This window comes from Talpa europaea (assembly GCF_964194135.1).
Source record: "Talpa europaea genome assembly, chromosome: 15".
Classification (NCBI taxonomy): domain Eukaryota; kingdom Metazoa; phylum Chordata; class Mammalia; order Eulipotyphla; family Talpidae; genus Talpa; species Talpa europaea.
In genome coordinates this window covers 76,568,185-76,585,053 of record NC_140083.1, presented here as the reverse complement: position 1 = coordinate 76,585,053, position 16,869 = coordinate 76,568,185, and the positions used below count along the sequence as shown (strand labels likewise).

The window sequence follows — 16,869 nt, the reverse complement described above, 5'->3', positions numbered from 1 at the left end:
CTGGGTTCAGGGCTAGCTCCCATCCCCTGTTATTTGTTATTTGGAGCCTCCTGAAACCAAGGTGGGGAGCTGGGGTCCTAATAAAGTGTTTCCTTGTCTTGTCAGGAGAGAGGGGAGAGCCTCCCCCACCGCCCAGTGCCCTGGCCAATCTTGCAGCAGATAAACTTCAGGGACCTCCAGCTCTACACAGGGTTGGGGGGTTGGGAGGGTGGGTACAGCCACCCCCTGTGCTTAGGATTTCTTTCTCTTTCTCCTTCGGTTTCTTTTCAGAACACAGTCTTGTTAATTGCCACTGTTTTCACAACAACTCTTCTAGGTAGGAAGGGCAGCCTGAGTGTGTTAACCCCACTGGACAAGGGGAGACCCCGAGGCAGTTATGCGCCTGCCGGGTTTCACACGGTTGTCCTCTGTCAGGAGGAAGCTCCCTGCACTGTGTTGTGGCCCCTGGTCAGGTGCTCCTGGGTCTGCACCTCCTCAGGCCCAGGAGGGTCACTGAGAGGCCAGAATTTCAAGGTCCTCTTGCAGGGCCAAGAAAATAATCCCCAGGCAAGGTGTCATTTCTGTTTGAGAGAGGTAAGCGGTGTGTGCCCTGGATGCGAGGAAAAGTCACCAAGTCTTTGATAAAAATAGAGATTTTATTCTGCAAAGGAAGATACTACATTGGTGGGGGCGAGGAGCCACTAATAGCTCCAGTGGAAGGAAATGCTGATCCCTGTAGGCAAAGGCATCTTGGAGACGCGAGAGAGCTGGAGAGAAGGGTCAGAAAAGCCTGGAGAGGAAAAAGAGAGCAGGGCAGTGGGGCGGCGGCGTGGAAATGGTCTCTGCAAACCAGGCTGCAAACCAGCACAATAAATAGTTTTTATTTACAACAACCAAATTCGTGGCTTTGGAGCCACGTTTCAGTGCAAATTATTTACACACTGATGAGACAGGACAGGAAGGGGTAGGAGGCGGCTGAGGGAGGCCTGGGTCACAGCTGTTCAGTGGCCCTCGACAGAGACTGGGAGAAGGGGGGGGTTCTTCTGAGTCCCCAACCTCACTTTCCACGTCACCACAGCTGCCCTTTACCCTGGACCCTCCGGCTTCTGCTGTAGGGGGGGACCAGAAGGGCCCTGACGCCCAGGTCTGTCTTCAGGGTCTGCACTCCTGGCCGGGTGACCAGAGAGGGCCCGAGGGGCAGACAGGGGAGAGGCAGGGAATTCGCTGGCCCGACGGGGAGACAGAGTCACGCAGCAAACCCCTTCAGGGCTGGGGAGGCTCCTTCTCTCACCTCCTGCCCGAGCAGGGGGCAGTGCAACTAGGGGTCCCCGCGCAGAGGGAGGGAGGTGCGCCCCGGGCAGGTCCATCTGGACGGCAGAGGGTTCACGCTGCTGCCCGCCAGGGCAAGTGGTTTCAGGAGTGCCCAGGTAGGAGGAGGTGGAAGAAACGATCCGGAGGGTGGCTGGGGGGACTCGGGGGGTGCAGCTCGGCGTCGTAGGGGCCGGACAATGTTCGGGTCGGGGGTGGGGTGGGCTTGAGGAAAATGTTCCTGGGGCGAGTCCGCGCGGCGCCTCACAGGCACTCGTGCAGCACGCGCGTGTGCGTGCAGTTGCGGCAGCTGACGTGGCAGCACCAGTGGAAGGTGCAGTTGCAGCGCTCGGTGACGCGCTGCGTGCGCGTGCGGTGGCCCCGACCGCAGCAGAGCAGCTCGCAGCCGTCCAGCGCGGGGGACGAGCTGTTGCAGGCGCGCCCCGCGGTGCCCGCGGTCCCCAGGCGGCCGCTGTACGTGCAGAAGTTGGGCGATTTCTCGAAATAGACGAGGTCGTGGGGCGAGGGCGGCTTGTGCGCGGGGTCCTCGGGCTCCAGGCGCAGCAGTTCGGCCCGCGACGCGCGGTTGCTGCCGCGGTTGCCGTAGAGGACGCGGGAGGCGCCGTCGAAGCGGTCCCGCAGCACGTCGCCCACGGCGCGCAGGGTGGGCAGCCGCATCCAGCACGTGCGCACCGTGCAGGAGCCGGACATCCCGTGGCACTTGCACTCCTGGCGCATCTCGGAGAAGACGGTCTGCGGGGTGGGGGGGGCAGAAAGTTGTGCCGGGGCGCGAGCACAGATGCCGCCCCCAGCCCCCCCAGCCTTAAGCCGCCCGGAGCCTCATCAAGGGCCCAGACTGGCTGAGCCCGAGCCGAGGGGGTGCACACTACTCTGCAGAGATCGGGACACCCGGTCCGCCTCTGCTGCGCGCCGGAGGGTCCGCACGCGTCTCTCAGCCTTAGCGTTTGGAACCTGCACGGCGTGAGCAGGTGGACAGCGCATCCTCTGCGGCGCTTCTAACCCCTTTGGCGCCACCTGCGCTCAGCCCAGGCATCCCCTGACCTCAGCCGCCGCCCTCCCTCCTCTGGCCTCCGCAAGCTTCCCCGCTCCTTCAGGACGCCCCCTCCTGGTTGCCTACCCTAGCCCGGCCTTACCGCTGGCCGCCACCTCCCCCGCCCGAGGTCAGGCCCCGCGCAGGGTCCGGGGATCCCGCCGCTGCGCCCAGGGCGCGGAGCCCGCAGGTCGCTCACCGTGCGGCCCGCCTCGTTGTTGTGAAGGTTCATGAGGAAGCGCAGGTCGCGCCCCTTCTCCCCGGAGTCCACGAACTCCCGACCGAAGAGGCGGCCGAAGTCGATGTTGTCGCTGCAGCCCCCCCAGTGCCAGTCGGGGCCCCCGGGGCCGCGCCGCCTGTAGTCGCACGTGCAGGACTCGATGGAGCCCTCGGAACAGGAGCGCGCGACCGAATGGGTGACCCCAGCCGAGGTGATGGCGAAGATGAAAGCTGTTTCCCGGCAGCCTGGGGGGGAGGAGGGAGCAGGGATCAAGGAGGTGCCACCAGCACCCTCAGGAGAGGGCCCGGGGCCCCTGAGTTCCGGCTTCAGCGCCTCTGAGGTTCTGCGAGGCCGGGCAGGCAGGGCTGGGAAGCTGGTCTCCGAGGAAGCACGTGTGTAGGCGCGCGGCCACAGCCACACTCCTAATCGCGTCTTGTTGAGGCTCAGCATGCATTTTGGCTCCTCAGGGAAAGTGGGGCAACCCCGGACGGAGAGAAAAATAAAACATGTGGGGAGCAGAAGAACTCTGCATTCCCAAGACCTCGCCACAGCCCAGCCTTTCAGCCGCATCATCCATGCAGCCTTGCTGGGACCTCAGAGAGCAGCTTCCCAGGCACCTTTAAGGGGCTGGGGGGGAGGGGTGGCTGGGCAGCGTCCACTACTCCTAGCTCCCTTCTTGGGGGGCAGTGGCACAGTAAAGTTAATTTCATGCCCAAGGTGCGTGGTTTGAAAGCAGCTGCGAGAATGAGTCTGGATGAGCTGGCGCTGGGCAGGAAACTCTGGAAGGGCTGATACTGTGACCCCGCGTTCCCCTGGTCCTGGAAGCGTACCCACTTTCCTGGGTACCCACCTCGGTTGACGATCTTGCCGAAGAGGTGGGGCCCCGAAGCCGTGGGGCAGTTCCAACGGCGGTTCCGGAACTGCCACTTGCACTCTCGCACGGCGCTCTGCAGCCCCCCGCTCACGCTGTGCAGGATCCCCGGGTTCTGGCGGATCAGCCGCCGCTGCTTGCGGCTCAGCAGCTGCAGACTAGGCTCAAGCACCAGTTGCAGACTCTTGGAGTCGGTCAGCAAGTTCGTGGAGGAGGCTACGTTGACAATCCCCCTGGGGAGATGCAGGATAGGGGCTCAGCCTCTGCCAGGGACCTAATCAAAAAGGCCGCGCCCGCCCTGGTCTCTTTCTGGGGCTCTCTGCCTGGGAACAGCGGTGGGGGTGCAATAATCAGGTAACCACTCTTCCATTCCAGGGCTCGCTAGTTCGAAAGGATTGGTCACCCCAACTTTTGTCTGACAAATCTGTTGATAAAAGATATTGTATGAGGAGCCTGAGGCGTACTAGGGCTGCTGGGGGTGGCATGGCCCATCCAGGGACTGCATGGAGGAGGCATGCAGATGAGGTGTCCACCTTGGCTCTCAGAGCCTGCTTCCCGGCTGCCTGCGTGAGGAAACCCCGGCCTGCAGTCCATGTCCACCCAAGGCATGAAATGCGGAGGGTCCCCCCCTCTTCTTGCCTCCTGCCTGCCTGCCCCTTTGCTTCCCGAGTCAGGGAACCTTGTGGTGTGGCCGCCACCCCGAGGTTGGGAGGTTGGGTCTGGGCCACCAGCAAGAAAGGCCTCAGGAGGTGGCAGTGGCTCCCCGCTTGGAGAACCGTGCACCGCTGAGGCGGGACCATTCTCCCCACTTCGGCAAAGCTGCATTCTCTGGAGCAGCTTCTTTCCAGAGCGCCCCTGGGTGGTGTCTTGGCGGGAAGTCAGCGCGGTGGAGGGGACCTGTTTGCAGACCGATCCCGGCGCTGGGAGCTGGGTGGGCTGGCTCCTGGCGCTGCGCCCCGGGCCAAGTGGCCGCCCGACCTCGCTCACTTACCACCATCGGCCACTGCTGTTGGCGGCCAGGGCTGCGGGCAGAGCGGCCAGCGCCAGCAGCAGCGCAGCAGCAACCCAGCCGGGCAGCAACGCCCAGCGCCCCATGACCTGCCCGGCCCGGCCCGCGCTGCGCTGCGGCTGGGGCGGCTTTGGCTGGGGCCCGCTGCGGTGCACGACGCGGCGGTGGTCGGCGGCGGTGGCGCGAGGTCGCAGTCTGGCTCTACCAGCCCCGGGGGCGGGCGGCGGGCAGCATGGCTCTCGGTCCCCGCTGCTGGGCTGAGGCAGCCCCGGCGGCCGGCACCGCCTCTTATAGTTGCGGCTCTGGCTTAAGTGACGCGAGGAGGCTGCCCCGCCGGGCCGCGCTGGGGCACCAGGGCGCACCGGTCAGGGACGCAGACAATGGGGCGGCGAGCGGGGCCGTGGCTCCCGCCGTCCGAGCCGAGAGCTGACGGGCTGGCCGTCGGGGCTCACCCCCGCCCCCTGCCCGGTGGCTCCCGCCTCCGGGCCTGCACTGGCCGCCGACCCCTCCCCTTGGGCCGCCCTCCCACGCGCGCTCGCCTCGCTCCTCGGCGCGGCCGGAGGCCGTCGGGGACCAGCGTCCGCCAGGGGGCGCGGAGACCGTGTGCTCCGGGGAGGCTGTGCCCGCAGCGCAGGCTCCAAGCTGTCCTCCACGGGGCTGGCCCCTCGACGCCACCCGGGGCCCGGCTTTTCCCCAGGCGGAGGAGAGGGAAGCTGCGGTTCTGGGCAGCGACTCTGCCCAAGACGCACCCCCAGCCCAGCCCCCACCGCCGCTGATGCTGGACTGGGAAGTAAAGGTGGGAGTCCAGGGGTGGAGAGGGAGTTGTGGTCAGGGAAATCCCAGGGGAAGGAGAGTGAGTGTGTGTGTGTGTGTTTGTGTGTGTGTAGACCAAATAGTCGGCAGTGGAGAGAAACTGAGGCAGCAGACGTTTGTGCCCGTGGGCTAGAAAGAGTGCACAGTGGCTCTGTGTGTGTGTGTCAGTGTGAAAATGTGAGTGCACAAGAGTGTGCTTTAAGGGCGTATTCTGAGCTGGGATAATAGGAATCTTTCCAAGGAATCTGGGAATTTAGCTCAGGTCAGACATCAAAAAGTCCCCTTATCGTAGCCACGCCCTGTGGTAGTGCGTCATCCCTGCGAGTCTGGATGGAGGTGGCAGCTACTGGTCAGGAAAGGCCCAGGAGGTTGATTGAGGGACAGAGACTGTCTGGGACAGTGTGTGGAGGTGGATGGATGAGTGTGCATGTGGGGGAGGGGGCTAAATATGCATATATGTCTCACTGTCACCCTCTGTACCTCATGTCATCCTCAGTGACATGAGGCCTGTGTCGACCGGTGTGTGTCACTGGAGGAGAAGCCTGAACCTACAGCCAAGTGGTATCAAGATGGTCGAGGTCTGGAGTGGCTGAGTGTGTCTGTCAGCTCAGAAAGGACGGGCAGCAGAGTGGTTGTCAGATGGGGGTGGGCTGGGAAGAGCAGGGCTGCTAGCTGCACTGAACACAGAACAGAGAGCTTGTGTCTGCTTCTTTTGGGATTTTCCCACTAAGTTCTGTCTCCCCCCAAACTCTGGCCGTCTCCTGTCTCCTCTCCCACCCTGTTTAGGTCCTGCACTTACAGCTCACTTGCTCATCTCATCAGCTGTTCACTTCCCCCCACACACACACTATTCAGGTTAAAGGCCATCTTGACGTCTGTTAAAGTGGCTGCTGCTCCCTGTACAGAGCCTAGGGGGTACGGCCAGCCTGGATATCAGGCCCGATCACCCAGACAGGAGCTCTCTCTTCACTCTTCTCCTCTCCCCCCACTTCAGAATAGACACTTGTTAGGTCACACACGTCTAACAAGGTCCACGCAGCTAACAATGAACAAATGCTAGAGCTGGGTTAAACCTAGAACATGCACCTTACCAGCTGCTATGAGTGCACATAGCAGAGAGCATGCTGGGGGCTCTCCTCAAAACTGACAGATAAATAGAAATGATCTTTGGGGCCTTTCTGGCTCGCTTTTAGATCCCTTCTTTCCCCTCCCCTCTGCTTTCCGGATGCTTCTAACAGAGTGACGTATCCAGGCCCAATCCAGGACCCAGAAATGACCAAGTCTCCCCTTCAAGGGAGGAAAATCACTCTAAGGAGTAAATACTTTGTAAGTGTGATATTTCAGGGGCACTTGCATTTTAAATGAAATGCACTTTAAGTTAAATGAAACCCAAAGGAGGTTATTTTTGAGGGGCGTGTCCTTCCCTGATCCAGCTCAGTGAGTCTGGCACACCCAGGAACGCCCCCACCCCCATGAGGTGCACTGCCCTAGGAATCCCCATGAGTCCAAAAGTGAGCAGTCTTTGCAGAGGGCGCCCAACACAAGTGGCTCAAGTTCCTTGTCCCTCAGGAGTTTCTCCCCCACTGGGATCTGGTTCCATAATTTGGTCTGAGAGGTTGATAAAACCCCATGGAGGTGAGAAGTGGACTTGACAGTGAAGCCCTGTCTGAGGCCACTGGTGATAAATAGAGGTGGAAAGAAAGAGCCAGCATCCTTTGTTCCCCCATTCCATCCTCGAGGAGTAACGAGTAAGTGGGTTCTTAGTCGGGCTCACACTATGTATGAACTGGCTCAAATTTCTATTTAGATCAGATCATCATTCTATCAACTGTTCCCTCATCTCTGCATCAGTTTACCTCTCTACTGGCCTATACCCATCAGCCTGCAAATACACTGCAGTATCTTCCATCTAAAAAAACCCAGAAACTTCACTTGACTTTACTTACCACCCAAGATGGTCTCACTTCACTGCTCTCTTTTACTGGAAATCTGAAGACTGTTGCTTTGCTCACTAGTGTTACTTCCTTTGGTATTCTCTTTCCACCCTAGTCACACATCTAAACCCACCCCTTATCAAAAGCATCCGAGACTTTCATGTTGCTCTACAGCTAACCCTCAGTTCTCGTCCTGATCTACCTTTCAGGACCAGCAGACACAGCTGAACACATCCTCCTTTTCTCACTTGGCCTCTGGAACACCATTCCTACCTCCCTGACTGCGTGCCTGCTTATATGATTGCACCCAGCTTCTAAACATTGGCGTGCACCCCAGCTAAGTCTGGGGCTTCTCAGTCTGCACTCACTATTGAGTCTCAGGCTACAGAATTTATATCTTTGGTCCTGAACTCCGGACTTGCATATCTAACACTTGAATGAGCACTTAAACTATACATCTCTGAAGCTGAGCACCTGCTCTTTCTTCAATCATCCCTGTCTCAATAAATGCCAGCTCCATTCTTTCAGTTGTTCAGGACAGAAATCATCCTTGATTCCTGTTTTCTTATACTTTATGTCAAAACAATCAATCAATTTGCCCTCAGTCTTCAAAACATATGCAGAACCTGCTCTTCCTGCCCAGTCAGTAAGAAAGATCTGCTACAATCCCAGTCAGAGTCACCACCATCTCTCTCTTGCATTATTGCAATAGCTTCCCAATGTTCTTCCTGCTTCTATACTTACCTGCCCCCAGTCAGAGTTCTTCTTTCTAAAACAGAAGTTGGATCATTTCATTCCATTATTCAGAATTCCCACTTCTCACTCAAAGGAAAAGCCAAAATTTTTACTGTGGCCTACAAGGCCTATGTGTTCTGACTCTGTTCCTTCCTTGACCTCCAATTTCATTACCTGCTGCTCTCTCCTCTGCGGGTTCCTTCCCCCTCCCCAGCTTCCTTGTTAATTCCTTAAGCATGCTCCAGTCTCAGGGAGCTTTGTACCTGTTTTTCTCTTTTCTGGAATATTCCGATATCTCCATGGTTGTTTGTTCTCTTATTTCCTTTCCCCTCTTCCCTTATCACTTACGAGCATCCTTACTTTAAAAGTTCGAAGAATAAAATCAGTTGCAACCCTCCCCTTTGGAACAGGAATAAGGGAGATGTCTGAGGGGATTTAACCTTGATGCCAAAGTGGGGAAGGATACAGGAGACGAGGCTGACAGTCTGCGGGCAGAGGGAACTACCTCCCTTTGAAGCACCAGCAGGCGGCACTGCCTCCTTGGGCGGGGAAGGTATCCGCCTCTGGTAGAAAAAGGGACAAAATTCTGACTGACTAGGGTAATCCCACAGTTTGGTTGGTGCCAACTGCTGGATGTGAGGGTTTCCTTGATAGTCCAGCACTGTTGGGCTATAGACACTTTGGCGCCTCCTGGTGGTGGCCTGTGGTGCTGCAGCAGGCGGCAAGAGGCAGAGGGTGGGCAGCGTAGCTGAGCTCACCGCTGCAGGCGCATCCATCCCTCCAGGGCCTATAATTTGGGTTCTCTGGGCCTGGCTCCCCCTATCAGCAGCTCAGCAATAGATGAGTCACCCAGGACCCTGGGCCAAGGCAAACACGGAGGGAGGGGGAGAGGAGGAGGTTCCCCAGGCAGTGCTCAGCTTCAGCCACCGCCTGGGTTGCTCGATCCCCCAATCTCTGGGGCCCCCCCAACTCTTTTCTTTGACCCCCACCCTCCAGGGCCCCAGTATTCTTCCTAGATTGCTCTGCTACCCCCTTCATCCCCATGACTGGAAGGTGGCCCTCTGCTCCTCTCACAGAGGGAAGGAGACCCGCTAGCTTCCATTCCCTCCCTGAAGTAATGACAGCTCCTTGCTTTCCCCCTCCTGCTACGGCCCCAGCCCTTGTCAAGGTCTCTCTGGTTCTCGCTCCTCCCCTTTCCTGGAGCTGGCCGCGTGCTTGGGGTATTAGGCAATGGGTGTGTACCCACAGCCCTCTCCAGGCCCCGCCTGCCCCACCAACCTCCAGGCCCGCGGGTCAGAGCTCAGGCCAATCGGTCGGGCAGAGGGCACTGTGGGCCAACTGAGGCCACCCAGTCTGCCTGCCTGTGGCCTCCTGTCCCAGATCTGCGCTTCTGCAGGGAGAGGGAACACAAGTGTCAGTCCTGAGATTTGAGACAGGCCAGCTTGGAGAGCCCTGGGGGTCACTGAGAAGTTGAAATCTACAGTAGTACTTCAGACCCTGCCCCTTCCTTGGCACTTGACTCTACTGCAGCCTGCCATGGATAGAATTTTTTTTTTTTTAAAAAAAGGTACTTAAGGAAGACCTGAAGATACGTAGAGAAATATATCCAAGAGGTCCCTAAGAGAGAAGAAGGACATAGGAAACCTCTCCTCCTAGGGGCTGGCTGGAGTCTCAGGCTATAATGTGTGAAGGACAAGCGCACTGGCATGGATTCCTAAATCCAGGTGCCAGGACAAAAGCTGCTGAGATAGGACTTGCAGATTCTGGTGAGCTCAAAAGTCACACATGGTTTGCTTCTTGGCCCTTAAATGGGAGGCAATGGCAAGAACTAGAAGGCTCCTTGTCCTCCACCTCCCCCTGCCCCCCAGAGGTGGGGAAGCAGAGGAAAGCAATCTTCTGTAGTCACAGGTGTGTCAGGAGCCATGGCACTTGCACCCCCCCCCCCAGCTTGCTCAAGGCCTGGCACTTAAAGGTGCTCAAGAAATATCCCAACAGGATGTCCTATCACCTCAATTAAAAATAAATAAATAAATAGAAAAAGGAGAAATACCGCAACAGACCAGTGGCTGATCTCTCCCCGACTATGCCACCTAGACAGCAGTGCCCCCTGCAGCCCGGGGCGGGCCCTGCAGCAGCATGGGCTGCAGGCTGGCTGCCTGGTAGAGCTGCAGAGCCACCACCAAGGAAGAGATGAGTATGGCTGTGGGTTCTAGCCCCGTGGCTCTGCTTCCCTGGGGGCCCGTCTCTGAGTCAACACGCCAGGCTTGGTGAGCGGGGCTAGTCGTGCCTTGGGCTGCGGTCTGGCAGGGGCGGGGGTGGGTGGTGGTGGCTGGGAAGCCTGGGGCCCCTCTCTGGCAAAAATAGCCCAAAGTGGTTAGAACTGGGAGGGTGAGTCAGGCAGGAGTGCAGCGGCGCCTAACCCCTTCGCTGCCGCCCTATCTCCCTAAGGTGGTGTGCCTTGGTCTGCGTACCCCACGATCAGACTCTTTCCCTGCTGTCCTTGGGCTAGGCTCAGCTTGGGGCCCGGAGTTTCTCTCATCCCTTGCGAAGCTGGTCGGAGTCTGGAGGAGGAACGTGGGCCACCTGGGGTGCAGACCTGACACCCCGGGAAAGGCGCGGACACCTGTAAGCCGCGGGGACCGCAAAGGGGCAGGGGCAGGCTACAGATCGCTAGGGCCGGACTCTGAGGCTGGACCCGACCCCTCCCGCGGGGCAGGCGCGGGGTTCAGAGGTGGGCGGATGCCGAGCCTCGGGGACGAGACCTTCTCCTGCCGGCTCCGCGCCCGGCCTGGCTCGCTCGGCGAGGGCGCTCCGTGCTGTGCTGCTGCCCCGTGCCCGAAGTGGGCCCTCGGCTTCACCTTCCTCCTTTCAGAGGCTCCCTCCGGCCACCCTGTTCTCGGTGGGAAAACCGAGGCAAAGAGAAACAATGAAAGATTGGACCGTGGGGCGGCTTTCTGGCTCCCCAGTTGGGGTGAGCGCACCCCCCTCGCAGCCGTGGCCATCCCGGAGCAGGTGAGAGGCGCTCCAGCCACCTCCCCCTGCAGCGGGGCCGGGCCCGACCCGGGCGTCTGGGGAGAGGGTGTGTGTACGCTGGGAGGAGGGGGGGCCACGGCGCTCCCCGGGTCAAGGCAGGGGTGGGGGTGGGAGCAGCGGGGTGGGGATGCCCGGGGCCCGGGGAGGGGCCGCCGCTCTGTCAGCTGGGGCAGAGACGCCGGAGCTGGGCGCAGCACCGCCCGAGCCCCGCTTCCTCGCTCGCCGGCTCCCGAGCGTTCTCGATCACCCCCTCCCTGCCTCCCTCCCTCCTCCCGGCGGCCGCTGGGGACGCGGCTCAGAGGAGCGGCCCTGCCCGGGAAGAACGCAGCTCCGCCGAGGGGGCAGACGCCCACGCAGCCGCCCCGCCGTCTGAGCTGCGCCGGCCGCGTCCAGGCGCCCCGACCCCGCGGGTGTCCGAGCCGAGCCCGGCCACTGGAGGTGATCAGGGCGGGAGGCGGCCGGGCCGCGGGCACACGCGGGGGTCAGACACGCAGACACGCACCGCCCAGGGCGGCGATGCGGAGGGGAGCAGAGATGGCCAGGGATGGGCGCAGCGAGTAAAGGAGCGCCCCGGAACGGGGAGGGGGGGCGAGGAACAGCAGAGCCAGGGGGCGGGGACCCCGCTGGGACCTGGGGGGACTCCTGGGGTGGCTGGCGGAGGAGGGGGCGTGTGGTGGGCGAGGTGGAGGGAGCGCAGGAGGACGCCGCCTGCCCCGGGTCCCGCTCAGGTGGGAGCCGGGTCCCCTCCCTGCTTCTGCCACACCTGGAGTCCCTGCTCGCCCCCTTCCTCCGCCCTCCGAGGGAGGCTGCCCGCGCCACAGGCACCTGGAAGCGACGGTCCCCACCCCCACCAGCTGTAGGTGGTGGGGAACCCCCTCCTGATCACACCCCCTAGCCGTGTGCGGGCAGAGCTGCGCTCCGCAGGGCGGCGAGCCGGGGCCCCGGCGCAGGGAGCGGGGGGCAGCGTGGAGGAGCAGGAGCCCGTGAGTCTGTGGGTCTGGATCTGCATGTGCGCGGCGTGAGCCCGACTTCTGGTCTGGCTGGGGGGCTGCGGAGGCGCCCACGGACGTCTCAGCCGCCTTGTGGACTTTCCTCCCCGGCCCAGGGACTCTGGGCATGGAGGGGGCATTCTTGTTTTGTTTGGGGCAGGAGGAGAAAGGCCAGTGGCATGGGGGAGAGAGGAGCCTGAGGTTGGGCGTCCTTGGAGGGGGCCTGGGGGATCCCGCTCCCTTGGGAAATCTTCAGCCTCTCTGTCCCGCAGGCCCTGACCCATCTGCCCACCCGGGCCTTCGGGTGGGGGCTCTGACATGCCCACGCCGGAGGAGCCGGGGCCGCGGCCTCTGCCCCTGGGCCTCGCGGGTCTTCTGCTGCTGGCGTTGTGCAGTCGGTGAGGAGAGCCCCGAGCCCAGCCCGAGGGGAGGACAGTCCTGGGCCAGAGGCTCCCACCCTGGGTGGGGGTGCAGTCCGAGGGCGCGCCGGGCTTGCCCCAGAGCCCCCCAACCACCCTCTCCGTCCCCAGGGCCCTCAGCAATGAGATTCTGGGCCTGAAGCTGCCCGGAGAGCCGCCGCTGACCGCCAACACCGTGTGCCTGACGCTGTCGGGCCTGAGCAAGCGGCAGCTGGGCCTGTGCCTGCGCAGCCCCGACGTGACGGCGTCGGCGCTCCAGGGCCTGCACATCGCGGTCCACGAGTGTCAGCACCAGCTGCGCGACCAGCGCTGGAACTGCTCGGCGCTCGAGGGCGGCGGCCGCCTGCCGCACCACAGCGCCATCCTCAAGCGCGGTGAGCCGGGGTGGGGGCCGGCCGGGGCGAGCGGGGGAGGGAAGGGACAGGTTCACGACTCGGGGAGGGGCCTGGGCGGGAATTCCCCCTGGGAGCCGCCCCGAGCCGGGTCGGACCGCTCGTCTGGGCCGCGGGGCTGCCGACTTCCACCTGCGCGCTGCGGGCGAGGCAGCTGGGTCTCTGCTCCCTCACCCGAGGGCCCCTCTTTGCCGCCTCCTCCCAGCTCGAGCTGGCTTGCACCTGTGAGGCAGAGATGCCCCCAGTCCTGAAAGTTTCAAACGCCACCCCACCTCCTCCAATTGCCTCCCCCCTCCCTCTTCTAGGGACAAGCCCAGACTGGTATCCCCAGAGCCTCAGCGGGGGTGGGGTGACGCCCCCGACCGTTTAAGGGTTAAACCTACTCCCCTAATTGCTGGGGTTCCCAGGAGCCAAAGCTGGGAACAAAGACCCTGGTGGCTTTGAAGCTGGGGAGCAGCCCCCTCCTCTCTGCTGTGGGGGCCCCAGCTGGCTCTCACCTGAGCAGGTGAGGGATGGTTGGAGGGGCTGGGAACAGGTCATTTGGGGCCCCGTCTGGGAGGCATGGTCTGGGCGACATCGCTGCCCTTTGCCAGGCTATGCCCAAGTTTACTCCTTGGAGGAATAAAGATCCCTCCCAGGCGCAACTCAAGGGTGGGGGCAGTACTTCGGGGACTATAGGGTTAATAGGCAGCTGCCATCTGCGGGGGAATTCCCAAGACGTGTGCAAACAGCTTCACCCCTGGAGGCTTGGGGTTGGGGGGATCAGGAGGCTGAGCCAGGAGCCCTGCATCCTGGGGTGGAAGAGGCCTGACCCCTAAGGAGGTACTGTCTCTCATTCTCTCTGGGCCCAGGGAGCCCCCAAATGAAGGGAAGTCAGAGACCCCCACCTACTCCACAGGGCCTGGTGGGGGAGAAGGCTTTGACACCCACATGAGGATGGTGTCTGTCTAAGCTTGAGAAAGGCTTGTCATCCTGAGCCTCTGTGACCCCCCAAAACATAACAAAGAAGTCAACATTTTAAGAGGGCCTTAGGGAAAATCACTCCACCTCTCCCCCCCTCCCAGGCTTTTATAGAGTAATAGCAGGTTAGGATAAACATAAAGGGCAGTCTTGAAGGGCAAATATAAAACAAGAAACTGGAAAGGGGAAGGACAGCTCCACAGTGCTTTTGGGGGTATTGGGATGTTGGAAGGCACATTGGCTTAGGGACTGATTAAAATAAAGTGGGGGGGTGGGTGGGCACGGATCCCAAAGGCCTCCGTTTTCGCCCTACCCAAGCTCCCTGCAGGTCTGGGGAATTTCTAAGGCTTTCAGATGTAGAGCTCCGAGAACACACCTTCAAAGCTCTCAGGGATTCCCTCTTAGTCATCGCCCAACCCCAGGGGTCCTTCCCTCCAGGCGGGCGCTTTCATCCACACCTGAAAACCCCAGACTGAGAGAGAACAGGCCTCCGCGAGCTTCTCACCCATCCTCTCCCATTATAGATGAGAAAACGGAGGCTCTGTGCTGTCTATTCCCTCTTTCTCTTAAGATTTTCTCCCCAATTACTCCGCTGGTACATGGCAGGGGCAGGATTCAGCTAGGAATTTCTGGTATTGGAAGGTAGAAGTTGAGTTCCTTCTGCTTCCCTACTCTGGGCTGCCTGTCAACCTGACCCCCACCATCACACCCTTCTCACCCCCAGGTTTCCGCGAGAGTGCTTTCTCCTTCTCCATGCTGGCCGCCGGGGTCATGCACGCGGTAGCCACGGCCTGCAGCCTGGGCAAGCTGGTGAGCTGCAGCTGCGGCTGGAAGGGCAGTGGCGAGCAGGATCGGCTGAGGGCCAAGTTGCTGCAGCTGCAGGCGCTGTCCCGGGGCAAGAGTTTCCCTCACTCCCTGCCCAGCCCTGGCCCTGGCTCAGGCCCCAGCCCTGGCCCCCAGGACACATGGGAATGGGGTGGCTGTAACCATGACATGGACTTTGGAGAGAAGTTCTCTCGGGATTTCTTGGATTCCAGGGAAGCTCCTCGGGACATCCAGGCACGAATGCGAATCCACAACAACAGAGTGGGGCGCCAGGTACGTGGTGCAACTTGTTCTGGGTCTCCCTAGCATTTGGAGGCCTGGCTAGAGTGGGAGAGGCACAGCAGAGGACGAGGATGAGAGTGGTGGGCGCCTGCCTCTCCCCATCTGCTTGGCCTCGGGCAAGTCACTCTACCTCAGTTTTGCATCTGAAAAGTCTAATGCGACCTACCTCACACCGAGGAGAGCTAGCACAGGGAGCACACCGCACGGTATCTAGCCCTTGGCAGGTACTCCTTACAAGGTAGCTATTATTATAGTTGTCCGACCTACCGAATTTAGGGGTCGTGTGGTGTGGGTCAGACCCCCCTTTTAACCATGCTCATTCTGGAAAGAGCACTGGACTGGGAGTCAGAACAACTGGAGTTGAGTCCTCTTCCCACCCAGCTACCAACTGAGTCTCCCTTATCAACTAGCGACTGACGGTGAACAAATCCCCTTGCTCTGGCTTCTGTTCTCTCACCATAAAATGAGGGTGTCGGGTTGTTGGCCGCCTGCGCAACAGGCGGCTTTCTCTTCTGATGTTCGGGGTCATTCTTGCCTCCATTCCTGGCTCTGGTGATCCTCTCTCCTGTGCCTCTGCGCTCGGTCCTCTTGCTGCCCTCCCTTTCACCTGTCCCCCGTGACCCTCCAGGTGGTAACAGAAAACCTGAAGCGGAAATGCAAGTGCCACGGCACGTCAGGCAGCTGCCAGTTCAAGACCTGCTGGAGGGCGGCCCCGGAGTTCCGGGCCGTGGGGGCAGCGCTGCGGGAGCGGCTCGGCCGGGCCATCTTCATCGATACCCACAATCGGAACTCCGGAGCCTTCCAACCCCGCTTGCGTCCCCGCCGCCTCTCGGGGGAGCTGGTCTACTTTGAGAAGTCTCCTGACTTCTGTGAGCGAGATTCCGCGGTGGGCTCCCCCGGCACCCGAGGACGGGCCTGCAACAAGACCAGCCGCCTGCTGGATGGCTGTGGCAGCCTGTGCTGTGGCCGTGGACACAACGTGCTCCGGCAGACGCGAGTGGAGCGCTGCCACTGCCGCTTCCACTGGTGCTGCTACGTGCTGTGTGATGAGTGCAAGGTCACGGAGTGGGTCAATGTCTGCAAGTGAGGGTCAGCCTCACGCGGGACTGCGGAAAGGAGGGGCACCTCTGCAGCCTTTTGCTCTGTTCCCCCCCAACACACCATGGTCAATCTTGGCCCCCGGCCACTCAAGGTATCCACCTGGAAACGGCTTTGCAGATGTAGGAAGTCAGATGGGGTCTGTGACATGTAGCCTTCTCATTCACAGTGGAGGGATTTGGGGCAGAAGCTGCCGCCCCTCTTTTGCTCCTGAAAAACCTGAATGAACTAAGAGGAAATACACTGTATTACCTCCCTCTCCCCAGCTCTGGGGTCCCTTGAACTGATTCATCGTCCGGTAGGCTGGGAATCCCTGCAGTCTGACCACGCCTCTCCTTTGAGGGATCGCCCCAGGCATCCGTGGGAGCCTGGAGACCTGTATCCAGAAAAAGATTATAGACTCCGCTGGCTGTTCCCCGACTCCTCCACTGCAGCCTGGACTCCCTGCAGCCTGGACTCCCTCTGATGGGGCAACGGGAGCCGGTGAGAGAGAGGTTTTTCTTAGGGAAGGAAAGAGGTGCGAGGGATGCGCTCCCCTAGTCTGAGTCTTCTGTTCCGGCCTTTTAAGGAAGCGTCTTCCTCCCATTTAGATGTTAAAGAGAACCCTCTAGGGGAAGAGTTTTACCTAAAACTCTCGGAGCCTCCTTTTCTTTTTTTTCAGCAGGAGGCGTGGGGATGGATAATTTATTGTACTGAGACGTGTTCTTGGTTCCTGTTTGTAACTAAAATAAATTAAGTTACTGGACCAGTGGATTCAGAGGGTGAAATTTCTGCTCACACTTGGGGTCCCAGTTTACGGCTTCTTTTCCAGTTGAGTTATCCTACCCTCTTGCACTTGGTGACTTTATGTATATTTTCTGTGGTTTCGCAGAGGATTTGAAATGATCTTCAGTGACCTTTTTGGCAACTTTTAATATGAAAAATGAGGGGGGACTTCTAGACACGACTGAC

General features: G+C 60.3%; 2 protein-coding genes across 2 annotated transcripts; one reads left to right on the top strand and one right to left on the bottom strand.

The window, feature by feature from the left end:
• Positions 1-1,551: 1,551 nt before the first annotated feature.
• Positions 1,552-4,524, bottom strand: WNT1 (Wnt family member 1; the record flags this gene model as incomplete). The annotated part of the gene is made up of 4 exons (XM_084256530.1): positions 1,552-2,040; positions 2,538-2,803; positions 3,409-3,662; positions 4,421-4,524. The coding sequence occupies 4 exons, from the start codon at positions 4,522-4,524 to the stop codon at positions 1,552-1,554; spliced, it is 1,113 nt and encodes a 370-aa protein (XP_084112656.1).
• Positions 4,525-12,260: 7,736 nt separating this feature from the next.
• On the top strand, positions 12,261-15,907 carry WNT10B (Wnt family member 10B; the record flags this gene model as incomplete). The annotated part of the gene is made up of 4 exons (XM_084256535.1): positions 12,261-12,340; positions 12,473-12,735; positions 14,438-14,811; positions 15,449-15,907. The coding sequence occupies 4 exons, from the start codon at positions 12,261-12,263 to the stop codon at positions 15,905-15,907; spliced, it is 1,176 nt and encodes a 391-aa protein (XP_084112661.1).
• Positions 15,908-16,869: the final 962 nt, after the last annotated feature.